Consider the following 25,492-nt stretch of genomic DNA (forward strand, 5'->3'; position numbering starts at 1 on the left):
CTCTTTATCGAGTTTCTCTTTTGATAACCACGGCTATGCAAGCACATTTAGTGTTATTTTCGCCACATACTTTGTGTTTGCATGAGGTTATTTCAAAGCGCCCAAAACGACAAACACAGCTGGGAATATTCTTGCAACTGAATTATTATCAATAGAGCAAGTCGATCAAATCAGATAGGACCTATTGAAATGTTCATCAAGAAATGATAAATTTTACGGGGGTATGAGGAAGAGACATCATTTACTCAAATTAATACATCTAATTTCAGATTTATTACAAAAGGATAAGATTCATACTGCTGTTTTTTAGTTATTTTTAGAATCCAGTTTTTTCCAGTTTTTTTTTAGCATTCTTCCAGTTTAAAAAAAAAAAATATTGGCAACGCTGGCTGGAAGCGATGTTGAGGGAGTTGCACACGCACACACATACACTCATGGATCATCGATCTCGTCATCAACACACGACAAAACAGTGCACTGCTGTCGCTCCAAAATGATGGAACACCACTACACTCTCGGACTTCATTGATCCCGTTCATTCGAACGTAGGTATTCATTCTTTCATTCATTCGCTCGTGTTCGTGTTTCGGTGCAAGCGAGCCAAAGCCAGAGGTTTGTGTTGTTTGCTATTCGTTCGTGGTTCTTTTCTTCGACCGGAGCGGAGACCCGTGTCGTCGTCGCGCAGCCAGCAGCTCTTCCTGTGTGGAGTTCAGTCAGTCAGTCAGTGTAGTTCAGATTGTTCATCATCCAAATCCAAAACATGGCGACAACCTGGAAGAAGTTTGAGTGCTAGGAGGAAGAAAAAAAAACGGTATCGTGTGTGTTCTATTGTTTGCGAGTCGCATTCGGGGCGTTGTTGGAAATCGGAAGACGGATCGTTTTTCTCACCGTGGAACGGGTTACGATTGCGCGACGGTTCTCTGAAAGATTGGTGGGGCAGACCGCGAATAGTCTGCTGTCGTCCGTCGCCTACTTCTAGTATATTGTAGGACGGAGTTTCGGATTTTCGGGCTGCGACTCGGACGGGTTTCGATTTTTCCTGCCTGCCTTGGTGATAACTTTTTTTTTTTTGCTCGTTGAAAAAAGAATACAAGAGTGCGATTGCTGCCGCGGTGCGGAATAAGGTGTGGAAGAAAACGAAGCAGAAATTATTCTTTGCGGGATCTCCTGTGTCTGTCGCTTCTGGCACTGGAAGAGGTCAATGAAGGAAGGGAGAAGGAAGCAGCAGCAGCAAAAAACGGCGACAAGTCGTCATGTGTGAAAAATTGCTCGATTTTCGACCGCAGCCTTAATTTCGATATAATTGCTAGTCAGGTCAGGATTGAGAGAGAGGGGGCCTCCCGGAAAAAAAAAATCGGGAGTGTTTCTGAGGTCTGTAAGCTGGGAAAACAGCCATCGATGATTTTTAACCGTGGGGGAGGTGTGTGTGAAGAAAATTTAATTCAGGCCTCTGTTTGTGCGATTGTGATGTAGTGCTAAACCGATGAAAATTTATTAGTGTTGCGTGCTCCCCTGGGAAAGAAGCAGGAAGTGAATTTGAAGAAGCTAGAAGAAGAAAAAGTGGTGAGCCCTTTTGAAGAGTGGGTGTGCTGACAGATGGAAAAATAAGCCCATCAAACCGGAACCATCACCGTTGTGTCTAGAGTGCAGTGTTGAAATATTTCCGGAGAATCCTCCCATCGTCATCGCCGTGTCCCGAACTCTCTCATCCTCCTTCCAACTCGTCGAGATTTAGCTCGAGAAAATCGCAAAAAAAACGTATCTTCCATTTTTCCATCATCATCCAGAGACCAACAGCAGCAGCAGCGCAAGCAGAACCAGCACCAACACAATCTCACCATCTTCCAGCCGTAGCAAGCGGCCAGAAGGGAAAATTGCATCGTCTGTACATTATCTTCTTTGCTCCGTTCCGTTCGTTTCGTGCTAAGCTAACAACGCCTGTTGTAGAGAGAGTACACCAATATTATACCGCACACTATCGAGGGCATAACATTTACACAAAGGGATTGTAGTACTCGTCGATTCAACAACCATTCGAACCAAAAAGGAGCAAAAATCCTCCCTCAACTGAACAACGGTGGCAAAATCCGGCCTCCGCCCTGAGAAGCACTCTCACAGTAGTCGTCGTCGTCGTTTGTCTCTCTTTCTGCAAAAACCTCCGTGGTCTCTCACAACAACGGTGACAACAACAACAACAACATCCCTTTTTCATGGATTGCTAGGGAAGGGTCGGTCGACAACAAAAAACAACAACAATCAACAGAGAGAGAGACTGGAAGAGAGCAACCAAGAAGAAGAAAGACGCAGCGCTGTCAAAAACTGCCACCATTAATACATGAAAAATTCGTTGTCCAACGAGTGAAGTTACTGTGAAACAAGAAGAAACTGCGACGTACAGCGCAGGAGAACGTAAAGAAAGAAGCAAATAATAATAAATTAAAGCGAAACGTAGAGAGTAACAATAAACGCGGATAGAAGACAGTGGTGAGCGGCATATACCGAGTACCTAGGGTATATTATTTTGGATACAACTATTGTCGCCGCGTAGAAAGTGCTGGCTCAGCGGACGGAAGCAATAACACTCGGAAACGGAGCTGGAATTTTTTACCTTCCATTTCTGTGAGAAACAAGAAAGTCAAGATTGCTGCTAGAATGATGTGGTAAGTGTGGGGACAGAGTGGTAAAACATATATTTTGTAATATCGCACCGAAAACCATGTCGGAAAAGTTGTGGAATTATACAAAAAAAAAACGTTATCGTAAATGTAAGCAACGGCTACCATCTTCGATTGGTCGTTATGGAAAGCAAATCAAAATGCCAAATGCTCCTGTTCGTCTGTTTTGCTACTTGATAACGATGGCAGGACCCATTTTGGAAAACAATCGTGTCTATCCGTTCGAAGTACCAAACTAGCCAAACGTAGTCAATTTGGAAAACAATTTGGCAAAAATTATTGGAAAATATTGATTTACTACTTTGATTTTGATGTCTGTTAAGAAAAATCATGCTCCCATTCAAGTTCGATAGCTATTTGGGCTCTTTGGGGCTCAGAGCTGGTAGCAGGTCATTTTTTAGTGGCTAGGTCACTATTTTCTAGTCAGTCTATTGTATATACAAAGCAAGGGGCAAGCCAGCTGTAGTCAAAGTTAATATTTTTACAGTAAGTTATTATGAGTAACTCATAATTACTAAAAAAAAATCAAATCAGTCGCACATTCATCAACAAATTGATTGATTGATTGATTTCTTTATTATAGAGACTTTCAGCCGTTGGGTGGTTCGTCTCTGAAAAGATAGTGTGGGGTCCAGAAGGGACCTCATCTAGTTACAAAGTTTTTTTACTCCCTTTTTATCATGTTAGGAAATCTATAAGAGGACATCATGAGAAAATTGGTTTTTCAAAAAAGAAGTTAAATTAAATACTGCAAACTGTTTTCCAAGAAACAACTCCAGCTGATCGAAAATGATACGTTCTCTACTGAAGCTAACGTACTCTGGCAAAGGTCCTTTAGTGGAATTGAAGTAGATAGAAAAGCCTCTCTGTTGGCAGTTGTCGAACCTGTTATTGGAGAAGACGAAACATCATTTTTAGTTGGTCTTCCGACCAAACAACCTGCATCGGAATAATAGTTATTTAAGGTTAACCGTTGTATGCATTTCTTTTATTTTTAAAATAAATCTCATCATTTTACTCCATAGTTTTTCAATACCAAATAATCATGTGTGTCACGAAAAGGTACAAATAGGGTTATAGGGGCAAGTTGATTAGTACATTTTATAATTTAGTAATTACCAAGAGAACTGAGAATGATAGCTCAAATTTTCCTAAAAAAAGTGTTTATGTGCTTACGACGTTATCGAAGTATCATCCAAATAATTCAAAGATTAATTTTGCCATTTGCAGGGCTGGTAGCGAGTCACTTTTTAGTGACTTGGCCACTTTTTTCAAGGCAGTCACTAAAAAGTTTCTTTTTTTAAGGTCAAGTCACTAAAGTCACTGTTTCTTGTAATCAGTCACTAATTTCAGATCTTAAGAGCAGTTCCCGTGACTTTAGTTCAGACTTTTTGCAGCAGTTTAAAGATATATAATCGTAAATTTAGAAAAAATTTAGAACCTTTAAGATGTTCTGAGAATTTTAGGGAAGTACAGAGACCATCAAAGAATTTATGAAAACTTCAGAAATATTTCAGGAACTTCACAGAAGTTCAAAGGATTTCAGGGAAATTTATCTTCAATAGAATTGAGAGCTTTAGGGAAGCTTCGAGAACATGAGGAGAGAACAGAGAATCAAAGGGCAGTTCAAATAATTTCAAGAAAATTGTAGAAACCTTAAAGAAGTTCCGGAAACTTCAGCAAAGCTCTGATGGAACTTCTGGAACGTGATAAAAATTATATGAACATCCGGAAAACGTGAGAGTATTTTAAAGGTTTAAATTTAGCTATGTTGATAAGATAATATCAACAAAGTTCCATTAATTTATAAAAAAATGCGAGAACTTTTAGCCAGCAGCGATAAAAATCTTAAAGAAATTCCAGAGAAATTAGAATTTAGATAGTTTCATGATATTCAGTGAAGTTCCGAGTACTTCGAGGACGATCAAATCCCATTAACTTAAGCAAGTTTGCAGCGACTTACAAGGAATTCCGTGGAATTATGGGGTATTCCAAGAATTCTATGATTGATCCAACAACGTCTGGGAATTTTGAATATATATGTATCAGAAAATTTGCCGGATTATTAAACATATTTAGCGAACTTCAGGTAAGCATAGATAAGTACAGGGAAAATAAGTGAGTGTTTTTAATGGTAGAATACTTAAGGAAAATTATCGAAACTTCAAGGCAAATCAATTAATTTCAGGAAAGTTGCGGCTTCTTAAAATAGACTGATCAATTCAGGGCTGTCTAGAGAACTTTAAAGAAACTCAATAATCGTTTAGGTAGTTTTAATAACACCAGGAAAGTCTAGACTATTGAAGAAGTTTTAAATTTGTGTCGATAATTTAATTGAAGTTTCATGAACTTCAGTGAAAATCATAAAACTTTATTAATTATTTCGTTCTAATTCCATGAAAATTGCGGGAGCATAAAAGTTCCAGAAATTAAAAAAAAAAAACTTCGAAAACTTCACAGAAGGACAGTGGTCTCCAGAAACATTTCGAGAACTTCATAGAAATCTATGGAGCTTAAGGGGGAGATCCGCGAACTTCAGGAACATTAGTAAAATGCGGGAGCATTTGAAAGAAGTTTAGTAAGCTCCGAAAATGGGAGGAATTTCAGAGAGAGGTCAGTTCCATTAGTTTCAGAAAATTAGTGGGAAATTTAAAGCAGTTCCCAGCTTTTCAGATAACTTCAGAGCCGTTTAAAATTTAATTGAGGTCTTCGTATAAGTTCAGAAGTTCACTAAAGCTTAAAAATTTTTAGGATGGTTCAATTAAATTCAGCGCATGCTTCATGAGAACTGCAAAAACGTTAGAGCAGTTTTGAGAATTTCTGAAAAGAACAGAGTACCTCAGAGCAGTTCCGCTAACATTAGAGAAGTCACATAAAGTTTAAAGAAGTTTAGTGAACTTCAGCGAATTGTTAAACCTTTAGAAGAGATTCATGATCGTTAGAAAAATTAAGGAAACTTTAGGAAGTCCTAAAAAGTTCAGGGAAGTTTAAGAATTTGATGAGTAGTATTGTGAGTTTCTCAAACTACAAAAGAACTTCAAGGCAGATTCATTATCTTCAGGAACAATTTGAGAAGTTCTCAGAATAGTCCATTACATATTCAATAGAAATTTCGATGAAGCTATCCTCCGAATTCAATTTTCTTTTAGTTTTCCTCGGAATTACCTTGAAATTCTCCACAACAAGACACCCTTTGTAAAGATTATCAAAATATTCATTAAATTCATTTCAGATTTCCTTTTGAATCTCACTCCTTCCCTTGGAACTCTACTCACATTGAAAGTGTCATAATTCATTGGCATGTCTCCTCACAAATTCCTTTGATTTCTTCTCAGAATTTGTTTGGCAAACTCTCCTGAATTTATTTTCCGAATTCCTTTGAAGATGTCCTGGAGTTATTCTCAGATTTAATTGTAATCCTTTTTTTAAGATTAAAAAAAAAAATCAAGGACTTATCCTCCGAATTTGTTTCCACCAAAAATTTTTATGAAATTATAATCAGAATGCCCTTGGAATTTTCCTTTGAAGTACACAGGAGTTGTGCTCCTCAGAAATTCCTAAGAATTTTCAATAAAATTTACTTTTAATTCAATTCAGGGCCACTTTTTAGTCACTATTTTTACAACTTTAAGTCACTATTTAGTCACTTATTTCTTCAACATGGTCACTGAAATTACTGTTTTTGACAGCAGTGATGGCCACCAGCCCTGCCTTTGGTTTTCGTTTTGTCAACGTGTTCCCTGAGAAGCAGCCTGTTGTAGAGCAGCGACGTCTCGAACCCTCACTTTTAACCTGTTCGACAACTTGGAAATCGTAATTTAGAGTCATAACTATATTCAATTTGGTCTCGAAATGAATATAGTGTCTTCTAGTTTCACTTATCTGTATCGATTTAAAGCAACAAATTTTTATTTGATTACGTTTTCAGAGTTGTTTAATAGGTAGATTGAGGTTAGGACGACGCCACTGCTGTCGAATGTAAGGCCGAGGTAGACTACCTATTTTGATCATTCCACAACTTGCACTGTGCCGTTCAAGTTGATCTTAATATTCTCAGACGTAACAAGTCTGGGAGATTTGGAATGAGGAAAGATGATGACCTGGGTCTTCGCCACGTTGATACGAATTTTCCAGCTGTTGAAATACTCAGACAGGACATCCAAACCTCTCTGAAGTTTGGTAGTCAGAGCTCCGATGACCCTACCCTTGTAGACGATGGATGTGTCTTCTGCGAACAGAGACAACGATCCACCATCAGGGAGAGCCGCAATATCGGAGGTGAACAGGTTGAACAGGATGGGTCCAAGGATACTTCCTTGTGGCACACCTGCACCGATGTTGAAGACATCCGATGTGATGCCATTCAGAGAGACCTGGATCGTCCTGTCCGAGAGATAGTTATATTGGAAGACCGTATCGCTGCAATTTGTAGACCAGGTCATCGTGCCAGACATTAACGAACGCTGTCTCAACGTCCAACAATGCCGTAGCAGATGTTTTAGAAACAGCCTTATCCGTTCTACTTCTTCTTCTTCCTCGCATTTCAAGCTTATTGCTTATCGCATATTAGCTTATAGCGTGCTCTCAACTTAGTGTTCTAGATGCACTTCCACAGTTATTAATTGAGAGCTTTCGATGCCTGTACCATTTTTGCATTAGTATAATTGTGTGGCAATTACAATCATACTCTATGCCCAGAGAAGTCGAGAAATTTTCCAACCCAAAAAAATTCCTAGACCGGACCGGGAATCGAACCCAGACACCTCCAGCATGATATTGCTTTGTAGCTGCGCCTTTACCGACTGAGCTAAGGGAGGGAAGCTTGTCCGTTCTAAGAATGTTTGTTACACGGGTCAGTTGGTGTACGGTCGATCGACCTTTTCGAAAACCAAACAGCTCCTGGAGTAAGATGTTCATTTCTTCGGCAGATGTTAGAAACCGGCTGTAAACTGCCCTTTCGAACTGCTTGGATAACTCTGAGACAGTGGCGTCGCGTAACCTCACTTTTTACCTGTTCAACAACTTTGAAAACGTTATTTAGTGTCATTTTTACATTCAAATCAGTTTTAAAAGGCATAGGGTCTTCTAGTTTCACTGATTTGTATCCATTGGAACCAATATTGTTTTGTTTGTTTATGTTTTGAAAGTTGTTGAACAGGTAGATTGAGGTTAGGCCGACGCCACTGCTCTGAGAGAAGGTTGATTGGTCGGTAACTTGAAGGAGAGGAAGGATTCTTCCCAGGTTTCCGGATGGGTATGACTTTAGTTGACTTCCATCTCGAGGGGAAGAAGCCAAGTCGGAGGCTGGTTGAAGAATCTGAAACTCAAATGTTTGAGTTCCAGATTGAGGATGTTGTCGTAACCTGGAGCCTTCATATGTTTGGATGATTTGATATAGGCCAACAGTTCATCAGCTGTGATCTTGGATTCCTCAGGAAAGATGTTGGGAATCTGATGGAGGTTGGCTGTGTTTTCAGACTAGTGCTGTTCTGTCCGAGATTGTGGGAGCTGACGAAGTGTTGACCTATCACTGCAGCTTTCTCTATAGGGGTAATCAGATGAACCACTGAATGCCCGGTAACGTGGGTAGATCACCTGTTCGTGGTACGTTACGGGATGTAAGATCTACCACCGATTCCTAGTCCTGACTACTTCAAAATAGGAGAACAGGATTTTTCAGTAATCCGAGGAACACATCTTAGTCCTTGTTACTGTTTATGCCTTGTCGATAGTGACAAGACTCGGCTTTGTCCAACGAGGATGATCCTGAAACAAGGAAAAATGAGTTACTTAGTATTCATCTATGTGATTCCTAATCTTCGGTGTCATTCCTTAATTTTGTTGCTAAGGAATCTAATTTTGACTGACAAAGGGGCGCGCCTTTGGAGGGTGTTTCAACACTCCGAAGGGTATAAATAGCGGGACCTTTCAATTAGAGTCGGATCCTTGCAATAAGTTCAAGAATGACAACTGTAAAAAAAATCGAATACTTCATCATTTCTCAATAGACATGCACTAAACTAAGGACACGGGATATACTACAATAGATCAAATTACTGGTCGCAGTGGTGTTAGGTCCCGAACAGAGGAAGAAAAAAAAAACCACTTAATCCGGAACGATTCAGCGGTATCAATGGTGGAATGGGCCTAGGCTTGTTTTTAAGAGTTTTGGTAAGTTTCCAGAGCGGCTTAGCACAATCTTGGAGAGAGCGAATCTTACTAGCAAAGTCGTTATTTCTTAGATCCACCATGCTAGCTTGGATAATTTTGGTAAGGCGATTACAATTAGTCTTATGGACAGGCAGACCAGAGCGTTGATACTGCTTTCGGATGGTGTTACCAGGGCTGGTAGCAGGTCACTTTTTTCAAGTCAGTCACTAAGAAGTCACTTTTTTCACCGAAAAGTCACTAAAGTCACTATTTCTTAAGATTTAGTCATTCAAGTCACTTTTTTACGATTAATAATGTTAAGAATAAATAATTTGCCTTTAAAAAATCACATCAAGTAACAGCTTGATTTGGTAACAAATTTGTGTTAAAAAGAATAATTAAAAATCAGCGTGTAAATTCCGACACAGAAGAGTTGCGAACAGACCAGAACTGTCCAATTGGTGCTGATGGAATCACTAATATTTTTATTTATTTTTTTCATCTTCGTGATCTAGACATTCCGGTCTGTTGTCTTCGATTTTTATTCCAGACCAAATTATAAAATTTCCTTTTTCCTTTGCCTCGGGATCTCGAAATAGTAAAAGAAAAATTTAATCGCAAATTTTCTGAGGTTTCGATAAAAAAATCCCATTCCATACTTCGTGATCCTGAAAGTCTTAGATGTTTCGAAAAATGGTCCAGGAAAATTTACTTGCACTAGACATGTTTTCAAAGACTATAATTTTGAAAAATCTTTGAAGCTCGGTAGCTTTAATATTTGTCCAAACATTTCCAAAATCAGATCTTAGAAAAAAAATCTATGTTCAAGATTATAAAATGTTATTTACGTTTCAGAAGCATTTAAATTTTTCAAGGACTGTGAACTTACATTCCATATATTCAAAATATGAAAATTATTCTGGGCCGCACAAGTTTCTTAACTTGTTTTGCTTAGAGATTTTGAATGCTTAAGTCCCAGCATTGAAGAATTGGTCCAACATTTCTAAAATTTCTAATCTTTAATTTTTTTTTTCTCGATATTAAGTCCGAGACGCATGCAAAATATTCTACACGGCAAATAAATCTGACTCATATGTGAGTTCCGTTCACTAGAATTCGCATTTGAGTAAATTTTTATTCAAATTTGAGCAAATTTCACTGATATTTGAATGACATTTATTCATATATGAGTGACATTTACGCATCTTTGAGTAAAGATTTACGACCTACGGTTTTGCGAATTTAAGTGAACTTGACTCAAATATGAGTCAGATTAATTTTTATTTTATGTTCGACATCACTCAAATAGGTCGAGGAGGGGCAAATATTAAATAACAAAAAATAAATAAATTTACGTACCTATATGCAACTCATTTAATAATAAATTCATAAATTAATAATAAATTCATAAATTAATAATAAATTCATAAATTAATATTAAAAAAACATTTTCTGTACTTTTAGGATAAAGAATAGAGTGGAAAACGATTTTAAAAAGAGCTAAATTTTCAAATTTTGGGTGACATAAAACAAAAATCAAATTTTCATTAGTCATAATCATGGTGACCAGCAAATCCCAATTTGCGATTTCGCGGGGTTTTCCCGGTTGTTTTGAGCCAGGGAAATGTCTGCTTTCTAAATTATAACCCATTTAGCTTAGTGATCTTTTTGGCTCAATCGCACATATGCTTAATTTAAATGTATATTTCACAACCGGGAAATACCAATTTGTTTGGAAAAAAATCGTTAGCTTCTTATCAAGAAGTCATTAAGATTTTTCGATTTTTTAACTGTATTGACAAAAGTTTGCTCAAACTCTTTACAGAATTTTTATGAAATGTTTTTAAATTTCCTTTAGAATTATTTCCTATCACAGAGTTATTTTCAGAGTTTCTCTAAAATTAATTTGAGATCCTCTCCGAGAGACCTTGAAAATGTCTATACAACATTTCAGAAATAAAAAACGAAGCATTCATTCTAAGATTCGCTTCGAAAAAAAACTTACTGAAACCTCCTTACATTCTATTTAGAATTAGTCTGAATATTCCTTATAATTTTCATGCAATTCTCCTCAGAATTGTCATACAAAATTTGCTTGGAATTCTCCTCGAGATCCTCTTGGAATTAAACTCGGAATTCTCATAAAACTCATTTCAGAATTTCTTTGGAATTGTTCCCTCAAATTTCTATTCCCTTCGTATTTATCGTGAGATCCTTGAAACTCTCTTTAGAATTCACTTGATATTATCTTTAAATTTGCTAAGAATTTCCTCCGAATTGTCATCACAATTCTTCTAAGAACTGATTTTGAATATTTATTTGAAATGGACCTGGAATCCGCTTCACAATCGTCATGAATTTTCCAAAAGAACTACCTAAAGATTCTACTCTGAACGTCTGAAGTCCCTCAAGTGACTTGGAGTTCTAGTGAAATTTCTCTTAGAGTTCTTAAAAAAGATCTATTGGTATTTTTCTCTGAAAAACATTGCTGTTATCTGCAGAATTCAAAATCTCATAATATTTAGTTCATTAAAGTGACTGTATCCTGAAAACATTTTCCAGTCCAAGGGTCTTGCAATTGTTTAAAGGTTCAGAATCTTATTTTCCCGGTTTGTCATCGAAATTCACGTGTTTTTTTGATTTTTTCCTGGCGATATCGAATTTGCGCCTTTTCCCCGGTTTTCCTGAATTCCTGGTTCACTGTATAATAAATAAATAATAATTTTTCGAGACAAATATATGGGATCGGTAAACCATTATTTGTTTTATTTTAAAGGAGCATGAAAAATGCTCAGGATGGGTTGTGATTGTGAGTTTATAAAATTGCTCGAAGTGGGTCGCAGTCAACGAAATATTGTAACCATTTTTTCCGATCAATAAATGTCACTATTAGTCACTTTTTTATTGCTCCAAAGTCACTATTTTCGTTAGTTTAGTCACTAAAGTCACTACTAAAGGGCGAACACAAAATTATTGCGACACATTCAACAGGGCATAACTTTTTTACCATTGGGTAAAAATCAACCAAATTTTGCACACTTTCTCATTGATGTGTATTGTGTACATGCTGTCAAACTCGAAGTCGTGTTTTTCGATTCAACGAAAATGGAGGTGAACCAACGCGAGTTGAGAGAACAAATTCCTTCCAAACACCTGGAATTTCCTGACCTGTCGCACCGGCAGTTGGGAAAAATGTTGAACATTCACCATTCAACCGTCTCCAGAGTGTTGAAGCGGTTCCAGGAGCGATTGACGTTGGACCACGGCATAGGAGCTGGAAGAAAACCGGGACCGGAGAACAAAAAGACGGAGGGAAAGGCGAAGCGGATGATTAAAGCAAATCCCAACGTCTCAAGCCGTGATTTGGCTAAAAAGATCGGCATGTCGCAGAGCTACGTCCAGAATGCAAAGAAGAGAGCTGGACTACATACATACAAGTTACAGAACTTCCCAAACCGCGTTGAGCGGCAACAATCGACGGCTAAAACTCGGGCACGGAAGCTCTACGAGAAGATGCTGACAAAATATGGCTGCTGTGTGATGGACGACGAAACGTATATAAAAGCCGATTTTAATCAAATTCCGGGGTTGGAGTTTTTCACCGGCAAGAGCAAGTTCGATGCGGACGACAAATTTAAGAAGAAGAAAATGTCAAAGTTCGCCTCCAAATATCTCATTTGGCAGGCCATCTGCTCTTGCGGACTGAGGAGTGAGCCTTTCGTGACAAAGGGCACAGTAAATGGCGAGATCTACAAATCTGAGTGCCTCGAGAAGCGCCTTTTGCCGTTCTTGCAGCAGCACGACGAAGCTCCGCTATTTTGGCCAGATTTGGCATCATGCCACTATTCTAAAAGTGTCCTGGAGTGGTATGAGGCCAATTCTGTCCATTTTGTTCCAAAGGACATGAATCCGCCAAACTGTCCGGAGCTGCGCCCGGTGGAGCAGTACTGGGCAATAATGAAGCGGGAACTTCGGAAGAGCAAGAAGACAGTCAAAGACGAGAAGGACATGTTAAGAAAATGGAAAAAAAAACTGAGAAACTGGTACCGGATGACACTGTAAAGACTTTGATGGAGGGCATCAAGCGAAAATGCGTTCAATTTTACACTCAAGGCTCCATCGATTATCTTTTCTTTTGATTTTTGAAGTAAATACATGTATAAAACTACCCTAAAATTTTGGTTTGATTCTAAACATTATAAGAAAATTGGCATGACATTTTTGGTGTCGCAATAATTTCGTGTTCGCCCTTTATTATATTACATATCTACTACCAGCCCTGTGTTACGGAGTCTTATAAAGTCTTTGGTAGACCTGTCAAGGTTCAGAGTATTTCTCACCTGTCTGGCTACTGGCACGTGTTGTTTCCTGACGCGGGATATTGCCTCCTCGATGGATTGCAGACACCGGTCAACGTCTTCGGACGTCTTCGGTTGGACATCGTAGTTGATGGTTGTGTCAACGCAGTGTTGTGTCATGTTTTTGACAATTGTTTCGAGTGTTTCGATTTCAACTTGTCTAGACGTATGATGAAACATAATTTTGTGAGAGCCCTATCTGTTTGATGTTGTTTTTACATGTGATGATGATGATGATGATGGTCCCACCTCTTACCCCTACAAAGGTTTGAGCTGGACGATTTATCTTTAAGATAATTAAATATAAACATTTTAACCAGGTTAGCAAACAAAAACGAGCTGGTTACAGTTACAGATATAAATTCCCTCTAGACTTTACAGTTGCTTCACAGCAATATACATAAATGTGAAAAAGCTTAGGCGTCCACCTCTTAGTTCGCCTTTTTGTCCACCTAGAATATTCATAAGTATTACAAGCAATCAAGAGTTAATGAACAATCAACAAAGCATCCTATACACTAGCAACCCCGCAATGATGCTATTATAATTTTCAGCAATGTCAGGAATGCTCACGAACCCCCGACATTCAGCCAGAAAACTTAATACTAACTCAAAGTATCTTCCAAATAAGCTTCAAAGTTGCATTTTTTTTTATCAAATGTTAAATTCAGTCCTCTATATCCGTAATACGCGCGCGAGGCTCAAACCTTTGTAGACTACTACTTTTTTTTTTTTTAACTACTACTTTAATTCAAATATAAAAAAAAATCCATCATCACCATCGTGGCGAACAAAATAGTTTTTGCAGTGCTACAATAATTATTAAAAAGTCGTTATGACAGCTATCCATACAAAATAATCCGTTATAAATAACTTCGTCAAGATACATACTTCGTCCATTCATAAAAAAAAAAAAATAAAAATCACTGGATAACTGTTCAAAAGACAGTTTTAACGTGTGAAATACAATGTCTCTTGAATTCTGCTAATGTTGTTGCACGTTTAATATGTCTAGGCATCGAATTGAAAACATTTACTCCTTTAAAATACAATGAATTCTGTGAAGCGCAAGTCAAGAAATGTGGTGTTCTTATTTCATCCGCGTTTCTAGTATTATATCTATGAAAATCACTTCCTCTTTCAATTCGATCACACAAATATCGAGGCAGCAAACCATTTACTACTTTAAAAATGAACACCATAGTCAAATAAACTATTCTTTGCTTCACTGACAGCCATTTTAAAGCGTCCAGCATCAAAGTTGAGGAAGTGAATCTATTACATCGCAAAATCAAACGCATTATTTTATTCTGCAAACGCTGTAATCTCGATATTTGTGTTTCATTGGCTAGAAATAAAATGGATGGGCAAAAGTCTAGATGAGGAGAGATGATTGATTTGTATAGCTGTATTTTACTGGCAATAGTTAAATCGTTTTTCAGTCGACATAGAATTCCATACTTCTTGGCAATTTTCTTGATGACATTGTCAATGTGAGAGTTGAACTTAAGTTTGTCATCAATAATCACGCCAAGATATTTAATCTCCCGAACGCGATCAATAGCCTCATCATCAATTACCACGGAGACATTATCATTTACTCGGTTCCGCGAAATTACCATGAATTTAGTTTTACTTGTATTTAATTTCAACTGCTTACACTTCAACCATCTACTTAGAGAACGCAAATCTTCATTCAAATGTGAGACGGCAACTTCTAAATCCTTAGCTGCAATGAATAACACAGTATCATCTGCAAAAAGATTAATGTCGCAAAATCGTAAAACGCGTCGCAAATCATTAATATACATAATAAATAAAATAGGCCCTAATACACTTCCCTGGGGCACTCCAAGGTTATTCCCCACGGGACTGGAAACAGAATCATTAAAAACAGTCCGTTGAGTTCTGTCAGATAAATAGCTTTCAAACCATTTATAAGCAGTACTCGTAATTCCAAAGCGCTTGATTGTACTTAACAGTAAGGGCCTAGAAATTGTTTCAAAAGCGCGTTTCAGATCCAAAAAAACAGCAACAGTCGTATCTTTACGCTCCAAGTTGTCTTTCCACTTTGCTAACACCAAATTCAACGCAGTTTCACAGGAATGACCTTCCCGATATCCTGATTGTTCTGGTATCAACAAAGAGTTGCTATTCAAATACTCCAACAGCTGGCCTTTAACAACAAGTTCTAAAATTTTCTCTAATGTGTGCAACATGTTGATGGGACGAAACTCTTCGGCTTTAATCGTTCCAGCAACTTTTTGAATAGGAACCACTAAGGATTCCTTCCAAATTTGTGGCACATGTCCAGTCTGCAAAGATTCATTAATAAGGTCCAGCAAGATGTGGCCAATGACATGAAAGCAATCTTGAATAACTCTAGAATTAACAGTATCTACTCCAGCCGATTTTCCTAATGAAAAGCAAATAACTCTAAGTTCATCTAAAGTAATTTGGTGAAAACCTTCAAATCTACAACTACTATTAACTGGCTGTTTTATTTCGTCAGGTTCATCGACCAATTCAATGGATTGATTAATCAATGAAACACTTTCGACAAAATAATCATTAAACATAGATGCAATTACTGGTTCTGACTGTTCTAATGTGCCATTAAAAGTTATGGACCGCGGTTTGCAATTACTAGGTTTTAATAAAGATTTCAAAATTTTCCATAACTCTTTGCTGTTGTTTTGATGCTGATCAATCTTCCTCTGGACATATTCACAACGAGTTTGTTTTATCGATTGTGAATATTTATTACGCGCGATTGTGTACCTATTTGTTACTTAATTTTAGTTAGTCATTGGGGTTGTTTTATCCTGTTGACCTGCTTTCACCTCTTTTATGGTCTTTAATAGTTACGAACTTCTCAAAAACTTAGAAGCATAGAGCTTCGAGATAATTGGCTTTGCTGATGACATAGTCATAATAGTACGAGGAAAATTTGATAATGTCATTTCAAATACAGTGGCGTCGCGTAACCTCACTTTTTACCTGTTCAACAACTTTGAAAACGTTATTTAGGGTCATGTTTACATTTCAATCAGGTTCAAAGGACACAGGGTCTTCTAGTTTGACTGATTTTTATCCATTTGAACCAATATTGTTTTGTTTGTTTATGTTTTGAGAGTTGTTGAACAGGTAGATTGAGGTTAGGACGACGCCACTGTTCAAATAGAATGCAGACTGCTTTAGATTATGTTTCGTCGTGGTGCGCTAAAGAAGGGTTGAATATAAACCCTTCTAAGAGCACTGTTGTACCGTTCACACGGAAAAGGAAATTTTCTATAAATAATATAAATTTGAAAAAAAAAACTTCTTTAGAACTTTCACGAACAGTAAAGTATCTGGGAGTCATTCTTGACAGTAAACTTAACTGCAGGGTTGTTACGACATCATATTTGCTCTGGCACGGATTTGTTCAATAAAGTTTGAATTTTGTATTAACGGGTGTTGAATAAAATATGAGAATTTTTTCAGTCATATAGCTAGTGTAAAAAAAATATTTTTTTTAACGAATTCAGTATTATAACATAATGTTTATTCTTCAAAAAAACGTCAATGAATATTGGAGAAGGGGTCCTGGTCAGCCGTACGACACAACTTAGTCGCGATGCTCTCACAAAAGCGCTGGACGGCTCTGAAATCATTCTCATTTTTTATTGAGCACCCGTTATATTTTGTATTTATAAGTCTCCATTTGATTAACATACTATTATATCAACAATTAGTTAAACATAAAACATATTCAAAGAATGGGTAAACTACCATGAGTCTGTTTATTTTTATTGCCAGGGTAATTTATTCTCAGGGCCAGGGCGGTTAAATAGTTCCACCACTTCAAAAGCGACAAAGCAGTTTGCTTTTTAAGCTCTGACTGATGTTGAGTTGGTAACTTAGTACATCAAGTTGATCTTACTGCTACAGGATATCAAACAGCTGGTTCTTTTTGTGATAGGATCAGCAGAAGAGACGGAAAATTTGCTGAAGTGTCTTGAGACGAATGAGTTTATTCATTTCGACATATATGATAGGATTCATTCATTTTTGGTCACTATGATGTCAAGAGTTTACAGTCCAGGAAAAATAACAGAAGCTATCAGGAACAAAAACTACAAGAAGACAATTTTCTTAAGGATTCAGAAGTTATTGTTTTCAAATCCATACTTGATGCTGCTGAACATCAATTCAAACCATCTCAATTCGATAAGAATGTCAAAGAACACACGAGAACAAGATGTTCCCAATGAGTTTGTTCAATTTGTCAGTAACTTCAAGGTTCGCAGGATCATTAATAAGGACTCCATCAAGGAAATCGTCCGTTTAGTCAAAAATAATTGATTTCAAATTAGACAAATCTAAGATACGCGAATAACTCGTACTTGCAAGTGTGAAATTGGCAGGTCAAACGTTTGATTCAGATTGTGATTTGGAAATTCTGGATCCTTTATTTCGAGAACTCAGAACTCAGCACATTGGTTAACATTGTAACATGCGTATCGCATTCCAATGCAGAAGTAGAAAGGAAGTTTTCACAATCCAAGCATTTGATGCCAGAGAACCGAACTAGGCTTATTGAACAGCATTTCAATAATCGTAAAAACATGTTGAGTGGCGTGCTTATTTTTTGATAATGATGTAACCAAATTTGTTGTTTCGAAGGACTTAATTTTGAATGCCAAGTTCGCGAGGAAATCTTACGAAACTAAGCAGGAACAAAAGAAAGAAGGTGAATAAATTAATGGAAGCTCAGAAAAAGAAGGAAAAAGAAAGGAAGTTAGTCAGACACCACATTAAAAGACAAGAAGAAAGGCAAAAGAAGATATTTTTAATTTGATGGAAAATGGAATCAGATTCAGAAACATCATTCCTAAAATTTCTTTTGAAGCAAAAGATAACATTGAGCAGGAAGGAAAAATCAGAAAAGGAAGAATTGTGTAAAATGAATGCTAATGAAGATTATTATTGTTTTGATGCATACATTCAATAATATAAGTGTTTGTTATATCATTGACAAAAAATTAACGTTTATCGCTGACAGAAGTCTCCTTTACTTTATTTGTTTTCCTCCTGCAATCTTATATGTTAGGTTATTTCTTGTTACGCGATTTTCATATAAAGTCCGCGCGAATTTGGCGCGGATTTAATTTCAAATTTCTCGTAACAAATCTGTAACTGGAATAGAGCCGGTTGTTAATAAGGCAATAAATGCTCTTTGGATAATTAAAACTACTTTTGGTTGGAAATGGGGCCTAAAACCAAAAATGATCCACTAGATTTATTTGACGATTGTAAGACCCATAATATCCTACGCATGATTGGTTTGGTGGCCAAAAACGAATGAAAAATAGGCCAGTATTTTCTACCCGTTGCAATAGCAGCATAGGTAGCTCCATTTACTCGCTGAACATTGTTAGCAGCGAGGGGAGCAGGCATAGATGAAGAGATGTGGTACAACCGAAGTGAAAAAATGCATTTTTGGCGATTTTTGTAGCATCAAAATGGCACCCTTAACGAGTTCAGAACCACTTCTAACTATTCTAGGATGGTGCATTGTCTTGTCCCGTAGGTGTTGATAATGACAATAACGGGATCAGAATTTGAAGCGGGAGAGCTACTTGTACCTACGGGTATGAATGTAGAATTTGTTCCTCGCTGATCGTTGTTAACAGCAGAGTAATTTGTACCTGTTCGGGAACATGTAGCAGGGCTGGTAGTGAGTCACTTTTTAGTGACTTGGTCACTTTTTTCAAGCCAGTCACTGAAAGGTCTCTTTTTTTAAGGTCAAGTCACTAAAGTCACTTTTTCTTGTAATCAGTCACTATTTGCAACTATTTTAGCGTGAATTTATTTCAATATTGATCATTATTTGCTTTGTGACGTTTAATCGTCTTTCTCTATCTACAGGCTGCCTACTCATTTTTCTGAATTTTCCTGAGTTTTCCAGGTTTTCCCAGAACATTAACGGATAAATTCCAGGTTTATAATAAGAAAGCTATTCTTTAAATGCGTTCAAAATATGCTTTTTCTGGAAGATCAACAGTAATTAACCCAAGCGTTTTTAAGACATGGCAATCAGTTTTAAAGAAACAAGTTTGTAATCAAATCCAATGAATGTTGAACTTAATTTTTCACTGTTCACAGTTTAAAAAGACGTACTTAATTTGAGTATGTCCAAGATCTAAAAATATTCAATGTCTTGTAGTTTCGTATTCCATCTACAAGTTCAAGAATTCGAAAATTTCCAAAGTGCCTGAATTAAGGAAAACATTAATTGATTTATTTCAATTTCGTAATTAACTTTATGAAACATTAGACATCTCCATTGCAGTCCCATTAACTTCTAAACAATTGTAGGAACTTTGAAGAAGTTCTGAGGAATGAGAGGAAATTCTGAGAATTTCAGTAAAGCTCCATAAACACACTGCGGGAAGTTAACACACTGAAATTATGGGGAACTTACTGGAAGCTTTAAGATCCTCAAATCGGTTCTAACAACATTCTAAAATTTTCAGAAACTTTTATGAAGTTCCTAGAATTTCAGAGCACATCACAGACGAACTTAAGAAATATAGAAACCTTGAGGGGTATTGTGCAAATTTAAAAAAAAATCTAAGCACCTCAGAAAAGCTAGATCTAGATTTCAGATCTTGAGAGCAGTTCCCATGACTTTAGTTCAGACTTTTTAGAGCAGTTTAAACATCTATAATCGTAAATTTAGGAAAATTGAGAACCCTTAAGATGTTCCGAGAATTTTAGGGATACTTCCCTGAGACCATCAGATAATTTATAAAACTTCAGAAATATTTCAGGAACTTCACAGAAGTCCAAAGAATTTCAGGGAAATTTATCTTTAACATAATTGAGAGCTTTAGGGAAGCTTCGAGAACATCAAGACAGATCAGAGAATCAAAGGGCAGTTCAAATAATTTAAAGAAAATTGTAGAAACCTTAAAGTAGTTCCGGAAACTTCAACAAAGCTCCGATAGAACTTCGGGAACGTGATAAAAAGAGAGTATTTTAAGGGTGTTATATCATGGAAATATCAAGAACTTTAAAAAAATACGAAAGTTTAGCTTAGTTGATTAGATAATATCAACGAAGTTCCATTCATAAAAAAAAAAAATTGCGAGAACTAATGAAGTAATGAAATTGGGTTGTTAGCGGAATGCTAAATAAAACAGCAAAAGAGGTTATCTTCCATTTAATTCCACTTAATTAATTTTGGTATCCATGACAGATACGTATTTCGACTACAATGTGCAGTCTTCATCAGTGTCATTCCCACTAAAGAACTAAAGAACTGGTTATTAGTTAGGTAGGTTCCGATTCAACACATTGGAATTATGGGGTATTCCAAGAATTATATGATTGATCATAAAACGTCAGGGAATTTTAATATATAATATATATCAGAAAATTTGCTGGACAAACAAATTTAAAGACCTTCAGGTAAGCATAGTTCAGGGAAAATAAGTGAGCGTTTTTAATGGTTAGAATACTTAAGGAAAATTGTCCAAACTTCAAGGCAAATCTATTAATTTCAGTAAAGTTGTAGGTTGTTAAAAAATACTGATAAATTCAGGGCAACCTAGAGAACTTTAAAGAAATTCGTTTAGGCCGTTTTAATAACACTCGGAAAGTCTGAACTATTGAAGAAGTTTTAAATTAGTGGCTATAATTTAATGGAAGTTTCATGAACTTCAGAAAAATCATGAGAACTTAAGTGAAAATCATAAAACTATACTAATTATTTCATTCTAATTCAATAAAAATTGCGGGAGCACAAAAGTTCCAGAAATTTAAAAAAAACTTCGAAAACTTCGCATAAGAACAGTGGTATTCAGAAACATTTCGAGAACTTCATAGGAAAAATTTGGGAAGTTCTCAGAATAGTCCATTTCATATTCAACGGAAATTTCAATGAAGCTATCCTTCGAATTCAATTTTCTTTTAGTTTTTAGCGGAATTATCATGAAATTCTCCACAATAAGATACCCTTTGGAAAGATTATCAGAATATTCATTGAATTCATTTCAGATTTCCTTTTGAATCTCACTCCTTCCCTTGGAATTCTACTCACATTGAAAGTCTCCTAAGAATGCAGTGGCATTTCTACTCACAATTTCCGTAGATTTCTTCGCATAATTTTTTGGAAAACTCTGGAGTTATTCTCAGATGTAATTGTAATCCTTCTTTTAGTATTTTCAAAAAAATTCCTAGGATTTATGCTCCGAATTTGTTTTCTCCCACACACTTTATGAAATTATTCTCAGATTGCCCTTGGAATTTTCCTTTGAAGTTCACAAAAGTTGTGCTCCTCAGAAATTCCTAAGAGTTTTCAATAAAATTTATTTTTAATTCAATTCAGGGTCACTTTTTAGTCACTATTTTTACAACTAACAGTCACTATTTAGTCACTTATTTCTTCAACATGGTCACTAAAATCACTATTTTTTGACAGCAGTGATGGCTACCAGCCCTGCAATACCAGCGCCGGCCACGTCCGAATGCTGGTCAAGAAATACGTAATACTCGCTTTAATGGAAGCCCAAAACACCTCTGCACTTCCAAGAGAAATCACTGGGATGTTGGATAAAAGGGTTGGGATTGCAGCAGGATTCGTCTTGCTAAACAATATGCTGAATTGATGTCCTAACGATTCAATATCGCGAAGGAGCTTGGGCTTGAACCCACGTTCTTCTGCTCAGTAAGCAAAATCGGTCGCCACTAGGCCACCGAGCTCCTTATATCACAAAACAATGACGATCAAGTTTCCGTTCAATTTGTTGTTACTATGTTTCGATCCCGGCGACGACGACAACAATGGCTCTTGAGAAGAATTTGATATGGATGTCCAAACGACACGTCTTTCCTAAAACTCAAACTTTTACCTTCCCGTCCTTTTAACCGTAATTCACTGCGGTCAATAGTGTAAGGTGCTTGGGTTTTAACCCACGATCTTCTGCTCAGTAAGCAAAAACGGTAGCTCTAAGGCCACCATGCCCCTTTTTCCGTGTTGGGTATTTTGATTACTGCGACCAGTACTTAGATCTATTGTGATATATTCCCCGTTTCAATATTGCTTTATCAGCATGTCATATCACCATTTTATGAAGCGACCGACATAGACTGACCGAAAGCATTTTCCCAGTTAGGTATTACATTTCGAATGAATTGCACTACTTGGCTGGGAACTGAATTCCTAATATAAAAGGGTTCTGTCAGCCCCTTATCCAGAAAAAATACGCCTCTTACTGAAGATTACTGTACAAGAGCATAGCAGGTGTTCAGTAATCCAGGGCTGGCAGCAGGTCACTTTTTAGTGACTTTGTCACTATTTTGAAGTCAGTCACTAAAAAGTCACTTTTCAAACCAAAAAGTCACTTAAGTCACTATTTCCCTAAAAATAGTCACTAAAGTCACTTTTTCACAACGAAAATAGAGTGAAATGGCAAAATATCAACAACATTTTTAAATTGAGTACTTGGCACTAAGGAAGTTATAAAAGAATTCTGAGATGATTTCCAAGGAAACTTCCAAGAGAACTCTAAAGAGTTCGAAATAAATTCCGAGAAGAATTCCAATGCAATCTGCTTTTGAGGGTTCATTCTCAAAGGAATTCTTCGAAGAGTTTTAAGGGTATTCTGAGATGGATTTTTGTTTTGAGAATTCTGAGAAAATACCATGGGAATTCTGAGGAGAATACGAATTGAATTTCCAATATAATTCAGGGGAGAAGTTCAAGATTATTCTAAGCAGAAGTTTATGATATTTCTGATGTTAATTTCATGGAAATTCTAAAGGGAATTCAAGTAAATTTAAAATGGATTTATGGGAAGAACCTTCATGGAAATCCTGGAAGAATAATTAAAAAATCAAATATAATCTACTCTAACTAATTATGATTTATTAATTTATGCATGAAGTTAACGATTTAAATAGTTCGAGATGCTTAACGTCAAATATCAGGCTTAAAGTGGACATTTTATACGATAGATGAGGAGATGAAAGTATAGAATTGAGTACGGTAGTGTGAAAATTGCATATAGAAAGTAGAAGTAGAAAGCGAGCAAAGGACCTTTTTTTAGTAAGTTACGAATTAGGTAGATGCTTACGTCAGATGGCTATTTGAGTGTAAAACAATTAATAGAACTGTTTCCACACATCGGAGGTACATGAGCAAATCGGCGGTCATCCCTTTTGCCAGTGTGGCGGAGTGAAACACCCCTCACTATCCCTCATCAACGGATGAGTTTGGTAAAAGGGATGCTCTACCCGATTCGTACCTTCCTCAAAATTGTTTTAAGCTCGCTTTTTTACTTTCTATATACAATTTTCAAACTGCCGTATTACAACGGAACTATCAGCTCTATACTTAATTAGCATCACCAACTACGAAAATAATCTATTTCCAAGAATGTTGTCCATTGTTCTGCAAAGAATTTCCAGAATGCAATATTATTTTTGTTAAGCTTGTTTTAGAAGCAAAGAGGAGTGGAATAGTTCTAAAAAAGGTTCTTGAGATCATTCTGATTTTTTTTATGAAATATTCTTAGCGAATTATCAAAGTTATTTCAAAATTTTAAAGATTTCCATGGCAGAATCAAATTTAAGATCTTCGATAAAAAATGCTGTCGTTGTAATGATCTATTTACCCTATTTAACAGTAACATTTAAAAAAATCTTTGGGAAAATCCGGAAATTGCATATAATTAGAGGAATTCATGAAATGTCATTTTAAGTTCCATGACAAAAACAGTTTATTTCAATATTAAACCATATTTGAGTTTCTGAGTCATCATATAAATGTAACTATATGTAAGCGCTGTGGATTATAAGATGCTCGATGACCCTCGAGGGATCGATTTTGCTTACTGAGCAGAAAATCATGGATTGAACCCCAAGCTCTTCCACAGCACAATAAATCGTCCACCATTTGTATATTTGATATTGAACATTAACCTCGGAAACTATTTGCATATCAAGCGAAAACGTAGTCCAGTATTGTCGCGAAGCGTTATGGTTCTGAGATGCTCGATGACCCTGGAGGGATCGTTTTTGCTTACTGAGCAGAAAATCATGGGTTTAATCCCAAGCTCTCCGTCATGACTCTTAAAATTCATTATCACTAAACAAAATTAATATGTTCTTTCGATAGCCGGCTATCGAGAGATTAAATAAACAACAAATAAACAATACATACTTTTGGTTGCATCGCCAACTTGAGGTGAATCCTAACCGAATACCCTACCCAACCCTCCAACTCCGTAGCACTTATGAGGGTGTCACTAAGTCGGTGGCCTCTCGTTAAGTAAGTACTACATCAACATTTCCTTCCCTATCCCTAGTTATGGTAAAGATGGGCGTGGCCGGGAATAGCGACAGTCATGCTTCTGTTACTCTTGTTTAGATTGGAACCAATGTTTACTCCTCAGCATTATTCCTGAAAGTAGTCTAACTGAGAATTTCAGAAGAGACGTGAGTGTCGCTAGTATCCAATCTACGAAGTATATCATAACGCTAACGCTAACGCTAATCATATAAATGTAACTATTGGTTACTTATTTATAATTCAAAAGTCACTATTTCCGTAATTTTAGTCACTAAAGTCACTACTATTATATCGCATCAGCGCTACCAGCCCTGATGTAGCGTTTCCTACCTGTCGCTTAGAACGAGAATGTAGGATCGCTTTGCGAGTCTTACATTCCCAAAAATTGGATTTGTGGTTTTCATCACAATTTGAGCATTTAAATTTCTTAGGATCTTCCTTCACAGGACAGCCGTCCTTTGCGTGAGAGGAATCACCACAATTCATGCATTTAGCTGGCATGTAGCAATTTTTAGTTCCGTGACCCCATCCCTGGCACTTACGGCACTGGGTGAGGTTTTGTGGAAATTTCCTCCAGTCTTCCTGAAGTGTTCCCACTTCACTCGGATATGGAGCATAAGGCTCGTTTTTTCCAAGGCCTTAAGGTTGTTTAGTTCACTATACTTGAAGTGAACTAAATAAAAATCATTAGAAATCTCGTTGCACAAATCGCCAGGACGGGATTTCGTTTTCAGTGTTGGTGTTGTAAGTAAAAAAAAATGATACTGCTTCTCAGTAAGATACTTGAGAAGACGTTTGAATCCGCCCAAGGTTTCAGCCAACACACGGCACTCACCCCTACGGCCAATTTGCAGTGAAAACTTAAATCTCATGAAGTTCAAAAGTGAGCATGGAAATCGGAAGTGGTTATCACAATAGGGGAAATCTTTTCCTTCTTGGCATTTAGCCGGGAAAGTTCACTATAATTT

At 36.8% G+C, this 25,492-nt stretch overlaps 1 protein-coding gene across 5 annotated transcripts in view; it reads left to right on the forward strand.

Moving 5' to 3' along the window:
* Positions 1–619: 619 nt before the first annotated feature.
* ena (enabled) overlaps positions 620–25,492 on the forward strand; it is a 101,976-nt gene continuing 77,103 nt past the window's right edge. For 4 of the 5 annotated variants that reach the window (XM_065231504.1, XM_065231506.1, XM_065231507.1 and 1 more), the window contains exon 1: positions 621–2,660. In XM_065231504.1, coding sequence (XP_065087576.1) covers positions 2,653–2,660 — 8 coding nt within the window. In that variant the 5' untranslated portion in view covers positions 621–2,652. Of the gene's footprint in view, positions 2,661–25,492 lie in introns of all 5 variants that reach the window. The other variant, XM_065231505.1, reaches the window with a different exon arrangement.

Source organism: Ochlerotatus camptorhynchus, unplaced genomic scaffold (assembly GCF_037179485.1).
Source record: "Ochlerotatus camptorhynchus isolate MF236.1 unplaced genomic scaffold, CSIRO-AGI_Acam_v1.1 ptg000357l, whole genome shotgun sequence".
NCBI classification, from domain to species: domain Eukaryota; kingdom Metazoa; phylum Arthropoda; class Insecta; order Diptera; family Culicidae; genus Ochlerotatus; species Ochlerotatus camptorhynchus.